This window comes from Suncus etruscus, chromosome 15 (assembly GCF_024139225.1).
Source record: "Suncus etruscus isolate mSunEtr1 chromosome 15, mSunEtr1.pri.cur, whole genome shotgun sequence".
NCBI classification, from domain to species: Eukaryota; Metazoa; Chordata; class Mammalia; order Eulipotyphla; family Soricidae; genus Suncus; species Suncus etruscus.
In genome coordinates this window covers 36796200-36810988 of record NC_064862.1, presented here as the reverse complement: position 1 = coordinate 36810988, position 14789 = coordinate 36796200, and the positions used below count along the sequence as shown (strand labels likewise).

Genomic DNA, 14789 nt, shown 5'->3' with positions numbered 1-14789 from the left:
GATGGGTAGGTTATGGACCATCAGGAAAGAGTGAGTGATGGGTCAGGGTGATATGGGTGATTCAGACTAGGGTTTGTGCCCGAGGCAGGCACTGCCACAGTGTCACCAGTGGTGACTCCTGTCAGGTTGAGCTGGAAATAGCAGCACTGAATTCTTCCCTCTATTCTGCTATTGACATTCACAGCAAATTTCAACAGAATTAGATGGGGCAGAGCCACAGCCCTCCCAACTCTTCACTTTGGGGGGTTCTGATGACTTCATTCCCTCTGTATCTCTGAGCTGCTGCCAGGATGGGATGGGTAGGGACTTGACAGATTCTTTGGAGCAGGGTCACATGTGTGCAGTCTTGTATCAAGCTGTTACCAGTGTCTGCCACATCCCAATGCCAGGCATGAGGACCTTGAGTGTGGTTTTCGGCTCAGATAATCTGTGACTGCCTGAGGCCTTGGGGTACTCTGGCCTTGCAGAGGAAGGCAGCCTGCTCACTTGCCTCTTTCCTCAACCCAGCAAAACCCAGCAGTACGACTGTAAGTGGTATGTCCCGCTCACGGATCTCAGCTTCCAGACACTGGACGAGTCGGAGGTGACCCCCAATATCCCCCTGGTTCTCGATGAGGAAATCGATGCCATGAAGATCAAGATCTCCCAGATCAAGAACGATATCCAGAGAGAGAAGGTGGGGCTGGCAAGGTGGGACCCTTGCACACGGGCAGGTGGGTGGGCCCGCTGGGGGCATGACCCTCCTCTGGTCTCTGAGATCTGCTGCCAACAACTATACATAGGTGGACTGGGAAAGTGTGAGGTGTCAGTCACGCTGTCTTGCTCGGGATTGTGCCAATGCGGAGTGACACCCCCCCCCCCCCCCCGGCTGGTCCCTGGTGTTCTTCAGAGAGGTCCAGAAGATTGCAGGAACAGTGAGGACGATAGGGTCACCTATCGTCATCTATCGTCACCTATTGTGAGGTCTTGGATAGGGTCACCCAAGATCAGTGTCATGTCATACAGTGGCACAGATCAAGTGGGTCTCTGAAAGCTGTCAGCACCACTGGGTAGCCAGGTACACTAACACTACAGCCCAGCAGCAACCTCTTGGCCTCAGCCCCTTGCTTCCAGCTTTCACCCAGTGGACCAAAATTCACTATTGAGGTCTATATCTTCTGTGAACCACTTTGGACATATAATCCCCAAAAATAATTGACTCTCTGTCTAAGATTATCTGTCTGAACCCAGTGAACCTCTTGCTCCTGTCCCCATTCTCTTCCCAGGTTCTGCTACCACTGTTCTCATCCATGTGGTGTTTGTTGTCTGGCAAGAGATGACATGTCCCTTTCCTGGTGAGGGGACTTTGGTATGGAGACACAGGACTGACTCTCTTGGACCTAAACCTGGCCTCCATAGGGCCCATCACAGGACAGTCTTAGGTCTAATGTGCAAGATGTAGTCATATTCGGGATGGGAACGGGCTGTCAGATTGCAGTGTCCTTGTGGATATTTTACAAATTTGGGGAACATGAGAGGGTTTGTCAGGCTTGTCCACTCTGCTCTGAGAGGAAGCAGTAATTCCTGCTCCACAGGAATTACTACTGGAGCATGTCCACAGACTACCCAGCCTTCCCTGTGGACACAAAAGACCAGCCTATAGCTAATCAGCCCCACACTCTGCTGCTGTGTAGCAGACAGGGCTCCCCTGCTCCCCAGGTGAATGTCAGGGGCAGTGAGGACCCATGGAGAGGGACCAAGTCACAATGACCTTCAGGATGGCCACTTCACCCGCTATCTGTGGCCTTTCCCTACAGAAAGCGAACAAGGGCAGCAAGGCCATTGAGAGGCTGAAGAAGAAGCTTTCGGAGCAGGAGTCACTGCTCCTGCTCATGTCCCCCAGCATGGCCTTCCGGGTGCACAGTCGCAACAGCAAGGTGAGTGGCCTTGCTCCACCTGGACCTGCCTCTACTCTCCTGGGGACGGCTGTTGGACTTCACTGTACTTGATTGATGCCCATGAGGCACCTCACCCATGTGGTCTTTTTTGTAACAACACTTTTTCTCTGAAAGTGGGTGGTACCTAGAGACACGAGAGTCACCGTCCCTGGCACTTTGGGCGATAATCCTCGGGTGAAGTGACTACTGCTCACTGCTGGGAGGTAATGGGATCTCCTGGGAGTCTAAGACAGTGGACTTGCAGATATGTGCAGTTCTCTTGGACTGAGATGCTGTTTGAACTTGTGAGTTAGAGAGCCTCTGTGCCCAGTTTCTCCTAGTTCCTAGCAACATCTGTGGATCAGGCATCTCACCAAGGGCATTTTGTGCACACACCTAGGTGTGCAGCCTAGAGCAGCACACATCAGAGCCTGGTCTCAAGATGTAGCTCAGACTTGGAGACATCAGGGCGACATCAGCCTTCACTTCTGTTGATACTACCTGGTGACCTCTCTGGCCCAAGTATCCTGCCTGATCTGTCCAGGACAGAGAGTAACATATTAGTCGGTGGGAACAGGGAGGTCACCAGGTAGTATCAACAGAGGTGAAGCTTACCAGTCAGGAAGAAGACAGAGAGCCAGAACCATGAGCTGTATTGTGTACACACTGGGTCACACTGCCTGCAGGGGGCCTGGCTGTGGATTTCCACATAGCATATGTTTGGGCTGTGGAGAGTGTTGGCTGTAGGGATATAATGGGATGTGCTCCTTCTTGCCCCCAGAGTTACACATTCCTGATCTCATCTGACTATGAGCGTGCTGAATGGAGGGAAAACATCCGGGAGCAGCAGAAGAAGTGTAAGCAGTGCTTGTTATTATTGATCAGCCCCAGTGGTATTTTTCTTTTTTTATTTAAGTTCTGGGTAGTGGAATCTTCAGGTTATATGCTCGAGTCTTCCTCTTTTGCTCCACCCAATAGTAGTAGTAGTGTTTTTGGGTCACTCCTGGCCCAGCACGCTGCTGCCCCCTAGAGCAAATCCTGCCTGAGCACTGTATTCTGGATGATCTGGACTCCCTTGGTTCACCTGCTGCACACTTGATGCACTAGGGTGCTCTGCACACCCCGTTCCCCCCACCCCCCAGACCTGCTCCTTCCATGTCACATTTGCCATTTGGATCTGAGAGACATGTGGTTTATTTCTTTTATGTCCTGGGGACCAGACACTGCATGCTCCTCTTCTAGAATTCCATGACTCTTGTTTTGTTTCGGGGCTACCCAGCGAATCTTGGAGGTTTCTCCTAGCTCTGGGCTCAGGAATCACTGCTGGAAATGCTTAGGGGACCATATGTGGTGCCAGAGATCAAACCCAGGTTGGCCGCCTGCAAAGCAAATGTCCTACCTCTTATGCTATTTCTCTGGTCTCACAGTTCTATGTTTTAAGCAAAGATCCAGCTGTTAGCATTGTGGTGGTGTCTGTTCCCTGTTCAGTCCTCTTGCAGACATAAGCCCCTCTCCAAACCTCATGGAGAGAGAAGTAGCCTGCTGGGTTGGAATCTGCCTGTAGGACTCCGCAGGAAATAGGGCTTCTGGTGGTGCTGAGGTGGCAGGCAAACTCCTTTGTCTGTGGAATTATGTTAAGACCCTTCCTTAAATCCAGCCTGGGTACATGGTGAGAACACCTCCTCTGCCAAGTACCAGCTCTTCCTTTGGATCATAACCCCAGGGTATGGTGAGGTAACTCACCAGTGGGCAACTCTGGAGAATACCTGCTGGGTGCTGCGGGGTGCTCAAGTTGCTATCAGACTGGCTGTTTGTTGCACTTACGTTTCCCTCTTTCAGGTTTCAAAAGCTTCTCTCTGACGTCCGTGGAGCTGCAGATGCTGACCAACTCATGTGTAAAACTTCAGACTGTTCACAGCATCCCACTGACCATCAATAAAGAAGGTGGGCCATGCCCTGAGGGCTACTTTGAGGCCAGCAGAGCTTTATCCCACAGAGATGACTATGGCTACTTCTGCCACAGTGGATAGGATGGACTAGAAGGGATCACTGCCTATGTGTCTGGAATGCAGGGGACCAGTGATTTCCATCCTGGTTATATGACATTCGTTACATCCACTGTTCTGATCCACTGTCCTGTCCCTTCTTTCGGCAAGATGCTGGGGCCTAGTTGTGCTGTCTTATTTTCACTCTTAGAGTTGGGTACATTCACACAGATATGCACAGACACACACACACACACACACACACACACACACACACACACACACACACACACACACTGGTACATTCACACACACACATTCACACAGATATGCACAGATATACACACACGGGTACATTGGTACACACACACACACACACACACGCTCAGGGCTTACTCTTTGCTCTGACTTCAGAGATCAGTCCTAGCAGGGCTCAGGAATCATATGGGATATTGAACCTGGATTGATCATATGCAAGTCAAGTGTCCTACTGGCTGTACTATCACTCTGTTTTCCCATATAGGTATGTTCTTATGGGAGTCTGTGTGTACATATGTGTGTGTCACTTGCCAACTCAGTTCTCCTCCTTCTTGTCCTGGGAACCTGACCTTTTATCATGCTCATTGGCTTACCTGGATCCTAACGCTTTTCTGAAAGAGGCATCAGTGGATTGGTTTTAGTCCATAGCATTGCCTTAACCAGTGTCTCCTTGTGTGGATTCATTTAACTTAATTTGATTTGGGGCCATATTGGCAGTGCTCATAACTTATTCTTGGCTTTGTGCCCACTGCTCCGTACTCCCAGCAGTGCTCCAGGTACCATATGTGAAATCCAGGATCAAACTAGGGCCAGTGGCATGCAGAGCAACCTTACTTCCTGTACTATCTCTCTGGCATAAGGGATTGATTTTCTTTTCTTTTGTATACTTATTTTATTTGTTTAGGGGCTATACTCAACAGAGTTCAAGGGTTACTCCTGGCTCTGCATTCAGGAATCTTTTTCTGGTAAAGCTCAGGGATTCAAACTTAGGTCAAATGCCTTCAAGGCAAATGCTTTACCTGTTGTGCTGTTGATCCACTTCCAAGGACTTGATTTTAAAGCCAGACCTGTAATTTGCCTATCTTTCCCAGGAAGACTGAAAAACCTTTCTGCTCTCTTCACAGATGATGAATCTCCTGGTCTCTGTGGCTTCCTGAATGTCATTGTTCACTCTGCTACTGGCTTTAAACAAAGTTCAAGTAAGTGGCTATGATGAGGCACTTAGCTGGAGCCTCTCCACCCAGAGGGCCTGATTAGACAGGGTGGGGGGAAACCAGGAATGTTTCTCAAAATACAAGCGCTCAATTTCGACCCTCAAGTGGCTGTGCTGGCCCCGGCTAACACCCATACACGTAGCTTTCCAGAGTGAACAGTAGTGCCCTTTCCCAAACCTGGCTCAGGTCCCGTAGGCTGGTGAACTACACTTTGTCAGCAGGTATTATCATTCCAGTCTCCCTATTTGCTGCAGACCAAAACTGTAGCTAGTGGACTTTTTGCATTGTGGCCCTTGTCAGCAAAGTGGACTTAGCTGATGTGAGGAGCCGAAGGTGTACCCTTTTCCTCCTTCCCAAGGGAAAGTTCTCAGGGTTCCACAAATGAGTACAGTCTTTCTGACTCACTTCACTGAGCATGATATTCTCCATATTTATCCATGTATAACTAAATTTCATGAATGTCACCAATTTCTTAAAGAGTTAAATATACCCCTCACGTCTGCCCCAGGTGACCACTCTTGTCAGGGTGTTGTATGAACCTACCCTGGCACAATTAGGTGCCAGAGCAGTATTAGGGGCTCCCCCAAAGGATTTTGATTCCTGGTGCTGGTGCAGGGAACTGTGCCAGTTCTAAGGCTGGGATCTGGGGTTAGGGAAGAATGGTCGATGTCCAATCACATAAGATTTAAGTTGAGTCCCCATGGCAAATGTTCAGGGTGGAAGGCAACCCTGTATTATAAAATTATAGAATTTATGACTTCTTATAACTATTAGATAAGAACTTGTTTCTATACATAAGATTTCCCAATTTTAGTCTGTCTATGCAAAAAGAAACAATTATATTATGTTATGTCATTATATTGTATTATAATATGTTGTGTTATGTTATATTATTATACTATACTATACTATACTATACTATACTATACTATACTATACTATACTATACTATACTATACTATATTATATGTGAATTTAGGGGTAAAAAGTATACAAGCTATACAAAAAAAAATACAGCTCCACTTGGACTCAAGTGCTAAATAGATCGTAGTTTTTCTATGCAGTGGAATACTGGCTGTGTTTTAAGCATGTGTAAAGCACCACAGGTGAATCTAAAAAAGCTGGTTATCAGGCAAAAGATGCAAAAGATGTATGGTAGCACTCCATGTATATAGATTTGCCAGAAAAGACAGCAGACTGTGGACTTAGGAAGCCTCTTCAGTTGCTGTCTGGAATGAGGTTGGGAGGAAGGACTTACTGCCAGTGATTGGAAAAACTCTTAATGGGGTTTCTGCAGGCTGAAGAGCTCCATTACCCTGTCCTTATCCTCTAAAGGACACATACAGGCATTAATCCTTGTCACCATCACATCACATAGGAGATTTTAATCAGGATATCACTGGCAACTCAAGAGGTGCTGGTTTCTAACTGTACCAATGAGGAGAGTTGGATGGTGTGCAAGGGGCTAGTGCTCTTACTGGCCCCTTGTTGAGCATCTTAATGATAAAAGAAGACCAACATGATTTTTACTTTAAAAATAATGCTGGTTTTACAGAAAACACATTTGGAAAGTGTGCTCACTGTCCCCATTTCCCCAACAGATCTGTACTGTACCCTAGAGGTGGACTCCTTTGGGTATTTTGTGAATAAAGCCAAAACGCGGGTCTACAGGGACACAACGGAACCAAACTGGAATGAGGTGAGGCTCTGCTTCCTCCTGTCGAGCAAGTTTTGCTTAGGTCCCTTGGCCACCACAAGACCGGATACTCTCTACATTCTGAATCTGGGGGGCTCCCTCAGGCTTCCCTGGGCATTCCTGGAATCTGCTGGGGGAAGGAGTGACGTGGCAAAGAGATTTTTATTTTTGTTTTCCTGAAGTCCTTACACGCCACCTCTTCCCTCCACCCCCAATCCAAAGAAACAGCCTATTTTGCTGGAAAAGTGTTCTGAAAAAGAACTTAAAAGGGATTTTTGTCCTGCCTTTGTTATTGCTCAAGTGTTTACTTGGTAGGTTTCCATAGTGCTTTTCCTCTGAGGTTGGAATGAGTTGGCGCCTGAACCTTCCATTGACCAGAAGTCTGAAGCTTTTCCCCCGGGGTGTGTGTGTGTGTGTGTGTGTGTGTGTGTGTGTGTGTGTGTGTGTGTGTGTGTGTGTGTGTGTGTGTGTGTGTGTGTGTGTGTGTGTGTGTGTGTGTGTGTGTGTGTGTGTGTGTGTGTGTGTGTGTGTGTGTGTGTGTGTGTAAGAGGGACTATAGTTTCTCCTCCTTAGGGGCGCCTGAACCTTCCATTGACCAGAAGTCTGAAGCTTTTCCCCCGGGGTGTGTGTGTGTGTGTGTGTGTGTGTGTGTGTGTGTGTGTGTGTGTGTGTGTGTGTGTGTGTGTGTGTGTGTGTGTGTAAGAGGGACTATAGTTTCTCCTCCTTAGGCCGCCCTGTGTGTGTGTGTGTGTGTGTGTGTGTAAGAGGGACTATAGTTTCTCCTCCTTAGGCCGCCCTGTGTGTGTGTGTGTGTGTGTGTGTGTGTGTGTGTGTGTGTAAGAGGGACTATAGTTTCTCCTCCTTAGGCCGCCCTGTGTGCTTGTGCTTGTTCCTGGGGTGTTGTATCCTACTCTTTGTTACTCTCTTTTCCTCCTCAAAGAGTGTGGACCCCACTTTCCCACTGCTTTGAGTTTTGGAAGTGGGGGAAGGACTGTAGAGGGTAGGTACTGAAGAAATCCTCAGATCCCTGAGAGGTCATTTCCCGAACAATAAATTGCTCATGCTTGAGGATGTAGGTGGAGCAGCATTTTTCAACCAAGGGCCATATGGCTCCCCGTGGCTCCTCAAGGATATTCCAGGGAACCACAGGTGGAAATTGCATAAACTCATGAAACTAGACAGCCAACTGATAGGATAGGGGGAGGGTGCTCAGGAAGGAAATATGGTGGCCATGTCTAGAAACACTGGATAAATAATGGGATGGAGGGTTGAAAAGGAGAAAGCTAAGAACCATTAGGCTGCCTGATTAATCTTGGCCTGTACTGGTCCATTTCAGTCATGTGACTAGACGGACACCATTGGGGCCCAAAAGAGCTCTCCCCTGGGCGTCCACTACTTGCCCATTAGACTTGTTGCTTTAGGAGGACAGGGACATGAAGGCCCCATAGAATAATCTGACAAATAGGGTTAGTGGCTGCACAGATGGGAGTGAAGCCAGGGAGAATCCACAAAAGAAGGCTTTGCAGAGAGGGAGCAGGCCTGAGAGTGAGAAGGGCTGCTGGACTTCTAAAAGATACTGAGTCTTTCCTGGTGGGTAACACATGCTGTTCTCATCTCCTTTTAGATTCAGAAATGCCTGCCCCCCTCACTCCACCACCCTTTTCCCATTTCATCACCAGGATTCCATGCAACAAAAAGCATTGGTGTGAGGGACTGAAGCAGTAGCACAGCTGTAGGGCATTTGCCTTACATGCGACTGACCTGGGATGGACCCGGGTTCAATTCCCACATCTCGTGGTCCCCCAAGCCTGCCAGAGTGATTTCTGAGCAAAGAGACAGGAATAACCTGAGCACTGCCAGGAGAGGCCCGAACCCCTCCCCCCCCCCCAAATTGGCATGAAATGTGGAATTGACTGAAGAAATAATGAAGATGACGGAAGGAGAAAGTGAGCATCCTACCAACTATGTGGACCACTAACAGCTCGTTGGAACAGTTCTTTCCTCTTAAGTTCTTTCTCCTACCTCACCTCCCCTGGTCTCTTTTGTCCCTTTACAAATAGATTATAATTTTTAAGACAGCTTTAGAGCTATAACATACTTGAGTAGCAAGGACAGATTTTTGCAGCACCTCCTTTCCCTGGCCACTACAGCCTCCTTAACTGTCAAGACACCAGAGTTAGTCATGTTTTATCACCAGTAACATGTTGACACCCAAAGTCTTTAAGATATCTGTAGTGGATCTGCCTTCCCCCACCCCAATTTTAATACAGGTTGTATGGGGGGTTACCCATTTTTTGCTGGCTTCACATGTTTGATTTTGGTCTGTCAGATATTCAGGGTTTCTGGAAGTATCCAGATGAGGTAACAGTCAGTGTCAGTGGGGGGTAATTTCTGTAGCTCTAAACGCCAGAGGTAAATGGAGAAGGAACTTGGGCCTCAGTCTTCCTGGGGTGGACAGAAACTTTTCATGCAGAGGGCTCCTTGACCTACTATTTGCTTTCCCACTTGCTGAAACCCTTTTTTTGGGGTGTTTTTTTTTTTTTTTTTTTTTTTTTTTTTGGTTTTTGGTTTTTGGTTTTTGGGCCACACCCTGTGACGCTCAAGGGTTATTCCTGGCTATGCGCTCAGAAATCGCTCCTGGCTTGGGGGACCATATGGGATGTTGGGGATTGTACCACGGTCCATCCTAGGCTAGTGTGGGCAAGTCCTTACTGCTGGGGCCACTGCTCCAGCCCCAAGACCCGTTCTTAATAGGGACTGCCCTTCCTTCTACAGGAGTTTGAGATTGAATTGGAAGGCTCCCAGATGCTGAGGATACTGTGCTATGAAAAGTGTTACAACAAACTGAAGATCCCCAAGGAGGATGGAGAGAACACAGACAGGATCATGGGAAAGGGTCAGATCCAGGTGAGTTCACCACTGGATATGTGCCAAGGGTTCTTTCCTGTTTTTTTCTGTCACTTTTATCCCATCTTGTTCTCAGAGAAATTTGCCTTTAGTTTGTTTTTCCAGCTGATTTCTTCAGTCTTCAAAGTGGGACAGTTAGGTGGTGCCTTGGACTCAAATGGGCAATGAGGAGGCAATGAGACCTTCTCACCTTGGAATGTTCACTGGATGCTCAGTGTCCATTGCTAAGTGGCCCTTCTCTGGGTCAGAGCCAGGTTGTAGGGGTTGCTATTATTCTTAAATAAGTGGGTACAGGTCCCCCAAAAGTCGGCACAGATGCCCCTGGGGTGGGCTCCTAGACTACTATATTGGAAAACCATCTGGGCCTCCATCTTTCAGAAATTCACCTGGCCCCTGGAAGCCCACCACAAACTTCCATATTCTTAGCATACTGGCACTGTTCCCCTGGAAGGGGGCCTGCTTCTCTGCTCTGGACCCCTTCTGGATTTGGCATTTCAGGTATTACAGGAGGATGGGGTTCTGACAACTCCACCTCCCTTCCCTTTAGGGCAGGAAGTAAAATAGGACTGAGCAATGGAACAATGGAGAAGAATCTGAGGAACTATTGAGGAGTCACTTCTGTCTTTGCTCCTTGATCCAGCTAGCTAATTCTAACTGAGCACCATGCTGTGCACCAGCTTTTTGGGGACAAACATGCAGCCTATTTGCCCATGTTAGTAGTGTTATAAAATTCCCACCCAGGTCTGAAGGAACCCCTTGCATCTTGAGACCACTGTTCTGCAGGTGCACCATGGTTCATTGGGAGGAGAGGCATTCTCAGCCAGCCAAATATGCAGGGATGGGCCTGGAGCCACAGTACAGTAGGTAGGGCATTTGCCTTGCTTGTGCTCAACCTGGTTTCAATCCCATCACCTTACACAGTATGCTGAGCTCACCAGGAGTGATCAGTGAGCTAGAGAGCCAGGAGTAAGCCTTGAACACCACTAGGTGTGACCCAAAAAACAAAACAAACAACAAACAAACAAAAAATAAAGATGCAGGGAGAAGAGAAAAAGGATGAAATGCCCTTAAATGCATGCCTGCTTCCTATGGATAGGCTTCAGCCTCATCCAACTTCATAGCTGGGATATAGGGCTGGACACTCCTAAGGGAGGGGAGGAGGAAGAAGAGACAGAGAAAAAGAGAGAAACAGAGACAGAAGGGGAGAAGAGAGGAGGAGACAGGGTTGAAGTGAGAGGAAAAGGAGAGGTGAGGGAAGTAGAGGGCAGGGAAGAAGACAAGACAAGATGAGACCTGGCTCCATTTTTCAGAGAGATTATTAAGGCCATTTGTCTATTTGGTGCCCTTTGGGGAGAAGCCCTGTGAAACATAGGGAAGGCAGCATCTGCAGCCCCTTTCTTAGCTGAGTATGGTTTACAAAGGCCCATCATGGCCTTTGGTCATCCACCAAAACCCTTTGGCTCATGTCCTGGGCCAGAGTCCTGCTGTGGGAAAAAATTAGTTGTCTTTGTTCCCAATCAGCCTAACATTGGATCAGTAGATAGAGTCTTGATGGAGTGGAACTTCAAATGGAAGAAACAGGAATGTAAGTTGGACTGGATCACAGTGCATTTCAGGTCTATTGCCTGGGATTTGAGTTCCTGATCTATGACTGGCAAGGCCCCTCTTTAATCCAAGATCATCCATGTCACAGCCTAATTTATGCCCACTGTGGCAGGCAGGCACACATTCACTGCAATGCAGCCTGTGCATTGACATTGTGTTTGTGGTCTGGATGATGGGCCTTTCTGACGCATGCTAAAGTGGTCTCTGTTGAGTAATTGTTGTAATATTGTTTTTGCCTGTCATCCCACCTGGATCTCCCAGGTGGGGGTGATTAAGGAATGAAATAAAAAGCTTGTTGGGGAGGCATAGGGAGCTCTTTTGCCAGAACTGACGGCTTGTTCGGTTTGCTTTTTGGAGCTGGCTGCAACTGACAAAAGACTTTCTTTGCTGAACCTTTGGTCCCCTAATCTTTTGCATTCGTTGATTATTCTTGTCGGATATTATTATCAAAGTCTCCCCCAAATGGGGGGGACGGAAGAATGGGATTCAATTTATCATTCTGGGAGTCATTCTTAGACTTGGAGACCATCAACAAGGGGTTTGACCTCCCACCACAGTCTCCAGATTTTGTTTTCTTTTTTTTTGGGGGGGGGCACACCCGTTTGACGCTCAGGGGTTACTCCTGGCTATGTGCTCAGAAATCGCCCCTGGCTTGAGGGACCGTATGGGACGCTGGGTGATCGAACTGCCGTCCATCCTACACTAGCGCTTGCAAGGCAGACACCTTACCTCTAGCGCCACCTTCCCGGCCCCCAGATTTTGTTTTCTATTGAATGGCCTTGTGCTGGGCTATAAGCACTGAGTGAAAGCCTCTACTGGGTGAGCTCTGTCACGGGGCCCTTTCTTCTTCTTCACCTAAGTGACTGCTGTGTGCCCACTCCCCAATTTGTTTATGAATTTGTAGCTGTCCAGCAGCCTAGGCATTCCTTACCACACGCAGACCCCAACTTGCATCTTATAGAATCCTTCCCCGGGGTGTCTCCCTCCATCCCCATGAGCTTATTGGATGAAACCATCAGATCTGACATCTGGTCAGATCCAGCTAGTGGAGGCACAGAATTTTTTGACTCAAATGAGCTGAATCCTGCAGCCTGGAGTGCCAGTCATGGTAGGATCTGAATCGAGTCCTCTGAGCATTGTTGTCTCCGTGGGAAAGAGAAAAGAATTGGCACTTCTCTCCATCACTTATGAATCTGTTCCTTTTCGGAAACCCCTTGCCATGATACCACTGGACACAAGGAAATATTTTTTTGTGCACATATAGTGCACTTTAACCGTCTGAGGGTTTTAAGTGGGTCCTTTCCCCTGACCAAGGGAGAAAGTGAGCAATAAAGTTGTGGGGAGCCTCGAGGAGGGGTGTCTGGAAGGTGCCTGGTTCTTCATTAGCACCCTCTGACTGCAGTGTTTCCTCTCTGCTGTGTTTTGCGGGTGCTTCTTGGAGACACTTCCCTTGGTCACCTTCTAGAACCCAGACATGACAGGGGAGGGAGTTCTGGGTGTGACTTCTTAAAAATTACTAATGATACTTGTTGGAAGGGGCAGGCAGACTTTCTTCTAAACATAGATTTTAAGTATGACCCAATTCCGGGTTGAAAGTATTTTTGTCAAGAGTATCCAAGTTGATTTCCTCTTTCCAATGCACAGTCACTCCCTAGTCCTAACCCCAGGCTCAGCCTGAGACACTCAAGTTTATCATTTCGCCCACACTACACATTTCATGTCAGTGAAATTCTGCCTGGTGACTGACTTCTGTTAAGTATGTTTGTGAGTGTCATCTACATCATAGCAAATGGCAGTACTTCAGCCTTGTCATGTCAGACCCTGTTTGTGAGTGTCATCTACATCATAGCAAATGGCAGTACTTCAGTCTTGTCTTGTTGGACCCCTTCCTTTTCATTATCTGTTACATGTACACCTTTTGTTTACTACTCACTAGTTATTGGTCATGGGGTTGGTTCTAGCTTGGGAGTGTTACGGTCTAGCTATTATGAACGGGACACAAGTCTTAATGGCAGTGCATGTCTTCAGTCTCTGGACATAGGCCCCTGGGATGAAATTGCTGGGTATGTGCCCAAGTTGATCTTCGAGAAATTCCTCTGCTTTACTGAGTAGCTTTACAATCTACATCCCCACCAGCACTCCTTTTGATCCTGACTATCTTGGGGTGGATGCATGGTTGCTTTATATTTTTAAGCGATATCAGAGCCTGAGTGGGACCCCAAAAGGACATAAGAAGATAAGAAATATATGCTAGTCTCAAGAGAACAGATGGTAGTAATACGACCATAGCGGGAGGCTGGATTTCTCTGTTGGGAAAGTTCTCTGGTCGTTTCTTAGTACTGCGTCCTTCAACCTTTCTGCCCCTGCTAACCGGCACCATGGGCCTGCGGTTGAACACTATCTGAGAATTCCATTCCTGGTGGTAGGTTATGTGGAGTTTATGGCAAAGCCCCTGCAAACCCCAATTAAAGAGGTTACAAGGAGGTGAGAGAGGAGGGAAAAGGTACTATCTCCCCTGGACTGTATAGTCCCTATCTCAGATCACCACCACCACCACCATCGCCACCCTGCCGCCTAAGCCCAGCTAGGGCAGCTAAGAGGATGCCTTGTATTTGTCTCTCAGTCACTAGTGGCTGTGCCCTCTGTAATGTAAGTGGCATCATGCTTAGTGGCCTCTTCTACCTGACTATGGTCCCGTGGCCTCATCTCCACTGCCTGCTTTCATTGAAGATGTAGGGTAGGGGCCAGAGAGCTAGCATGGAGGTAAGGCGTTTGCTTTGCATACAGAAGGTCGGTGGTTCGATTTTCGGCATCCATTTTGGTCCCCCAAGCCTGCTAGGAGTGATTTCTGAGCATGGAGCCAGGAGTAACCCCTGAGCGCTGCAGGGTATGACCCAAAAACCAAAAAAAAAAAAAAAAAGAAAAAGAAAAAAAAAAAGATGTAGGGTAATTCTCAGTAGAGCCAGGACAACCTCCACCAGGCCCACTCCCTCCCTATGTAGTTTTTCTAAACCCTCACTTGCCCATCTTCAGCGGGAGGAGGAAACCTACCTTCCAGCAACTGCTATAACCTTATGATGCAAGGGTACCTGACCCCCACTCCCACTTAGTATCCCTGGTGCTTTTCTGTTTTCTTTCCACTCTCATTTCCTAGCCCTCTCTCCTCAGTCTTCTGGTTTTCCAAACCACAGTCCTGTACTTGTTTTCTTCTCTATTGCTTTTAATAGACACATGAGAAAGCATGCCAGACTGGAGAGTTGTATTAGGCCAGACCCAGCTTTCTCTGCAGTGTTATTCTTTGGGCTGCTTCCGCTCTGCTCTGCACACTGTGTTCTTTGGAATGCAGCCAGCCTGGGATAGCCCTTCCCACTGGACAGCTAGCCCCAGGCCACAAACAGAGCTGAGGGTCCTGGAGGAGTTGCTTGGC

The 14789-nt window shown here is 47.8% G+C and overlaps 1 protein-coding gene across 1 annotated transcript in view; it reads left to right on the top strand.

The window, feature by feature from the left end:
* Positions 1 to 14789, top strand: part of BCR (BCR activator of RhoGEF and GTPase) — a 129804-nt gene that overhangs the window by 106274 nt on the left and 8741 nt on the right. The window contains exons 10-16 of the mRNA XM_049788919.1: positions 508 to 676; positions 1797 to 1916; positions 2698 to 2773; positions 3756 to 3860; positions 5065 to 5139; positions 6756 to 6853; positions 9626 to 9757. Coding sequence (XP_049644876.1) covers positions 508 to 676; positions 1797 to 1916; positions 2698 to 2773; positions 3756 to 3860; positions 5065 to 5139; positions 6756 to 6853; positions 9626 to 9757 — 775 coding nt within the window. The remainder of the gene's footprint in view (positions 1 to 507; positions 677 to 1796; positions 1917 to 2697; positions 2774 to 3755; positions 3861 to 5064; positions 5140 to 6755; positions 6854 to 9625; positions 9758 to 14789) is intronic.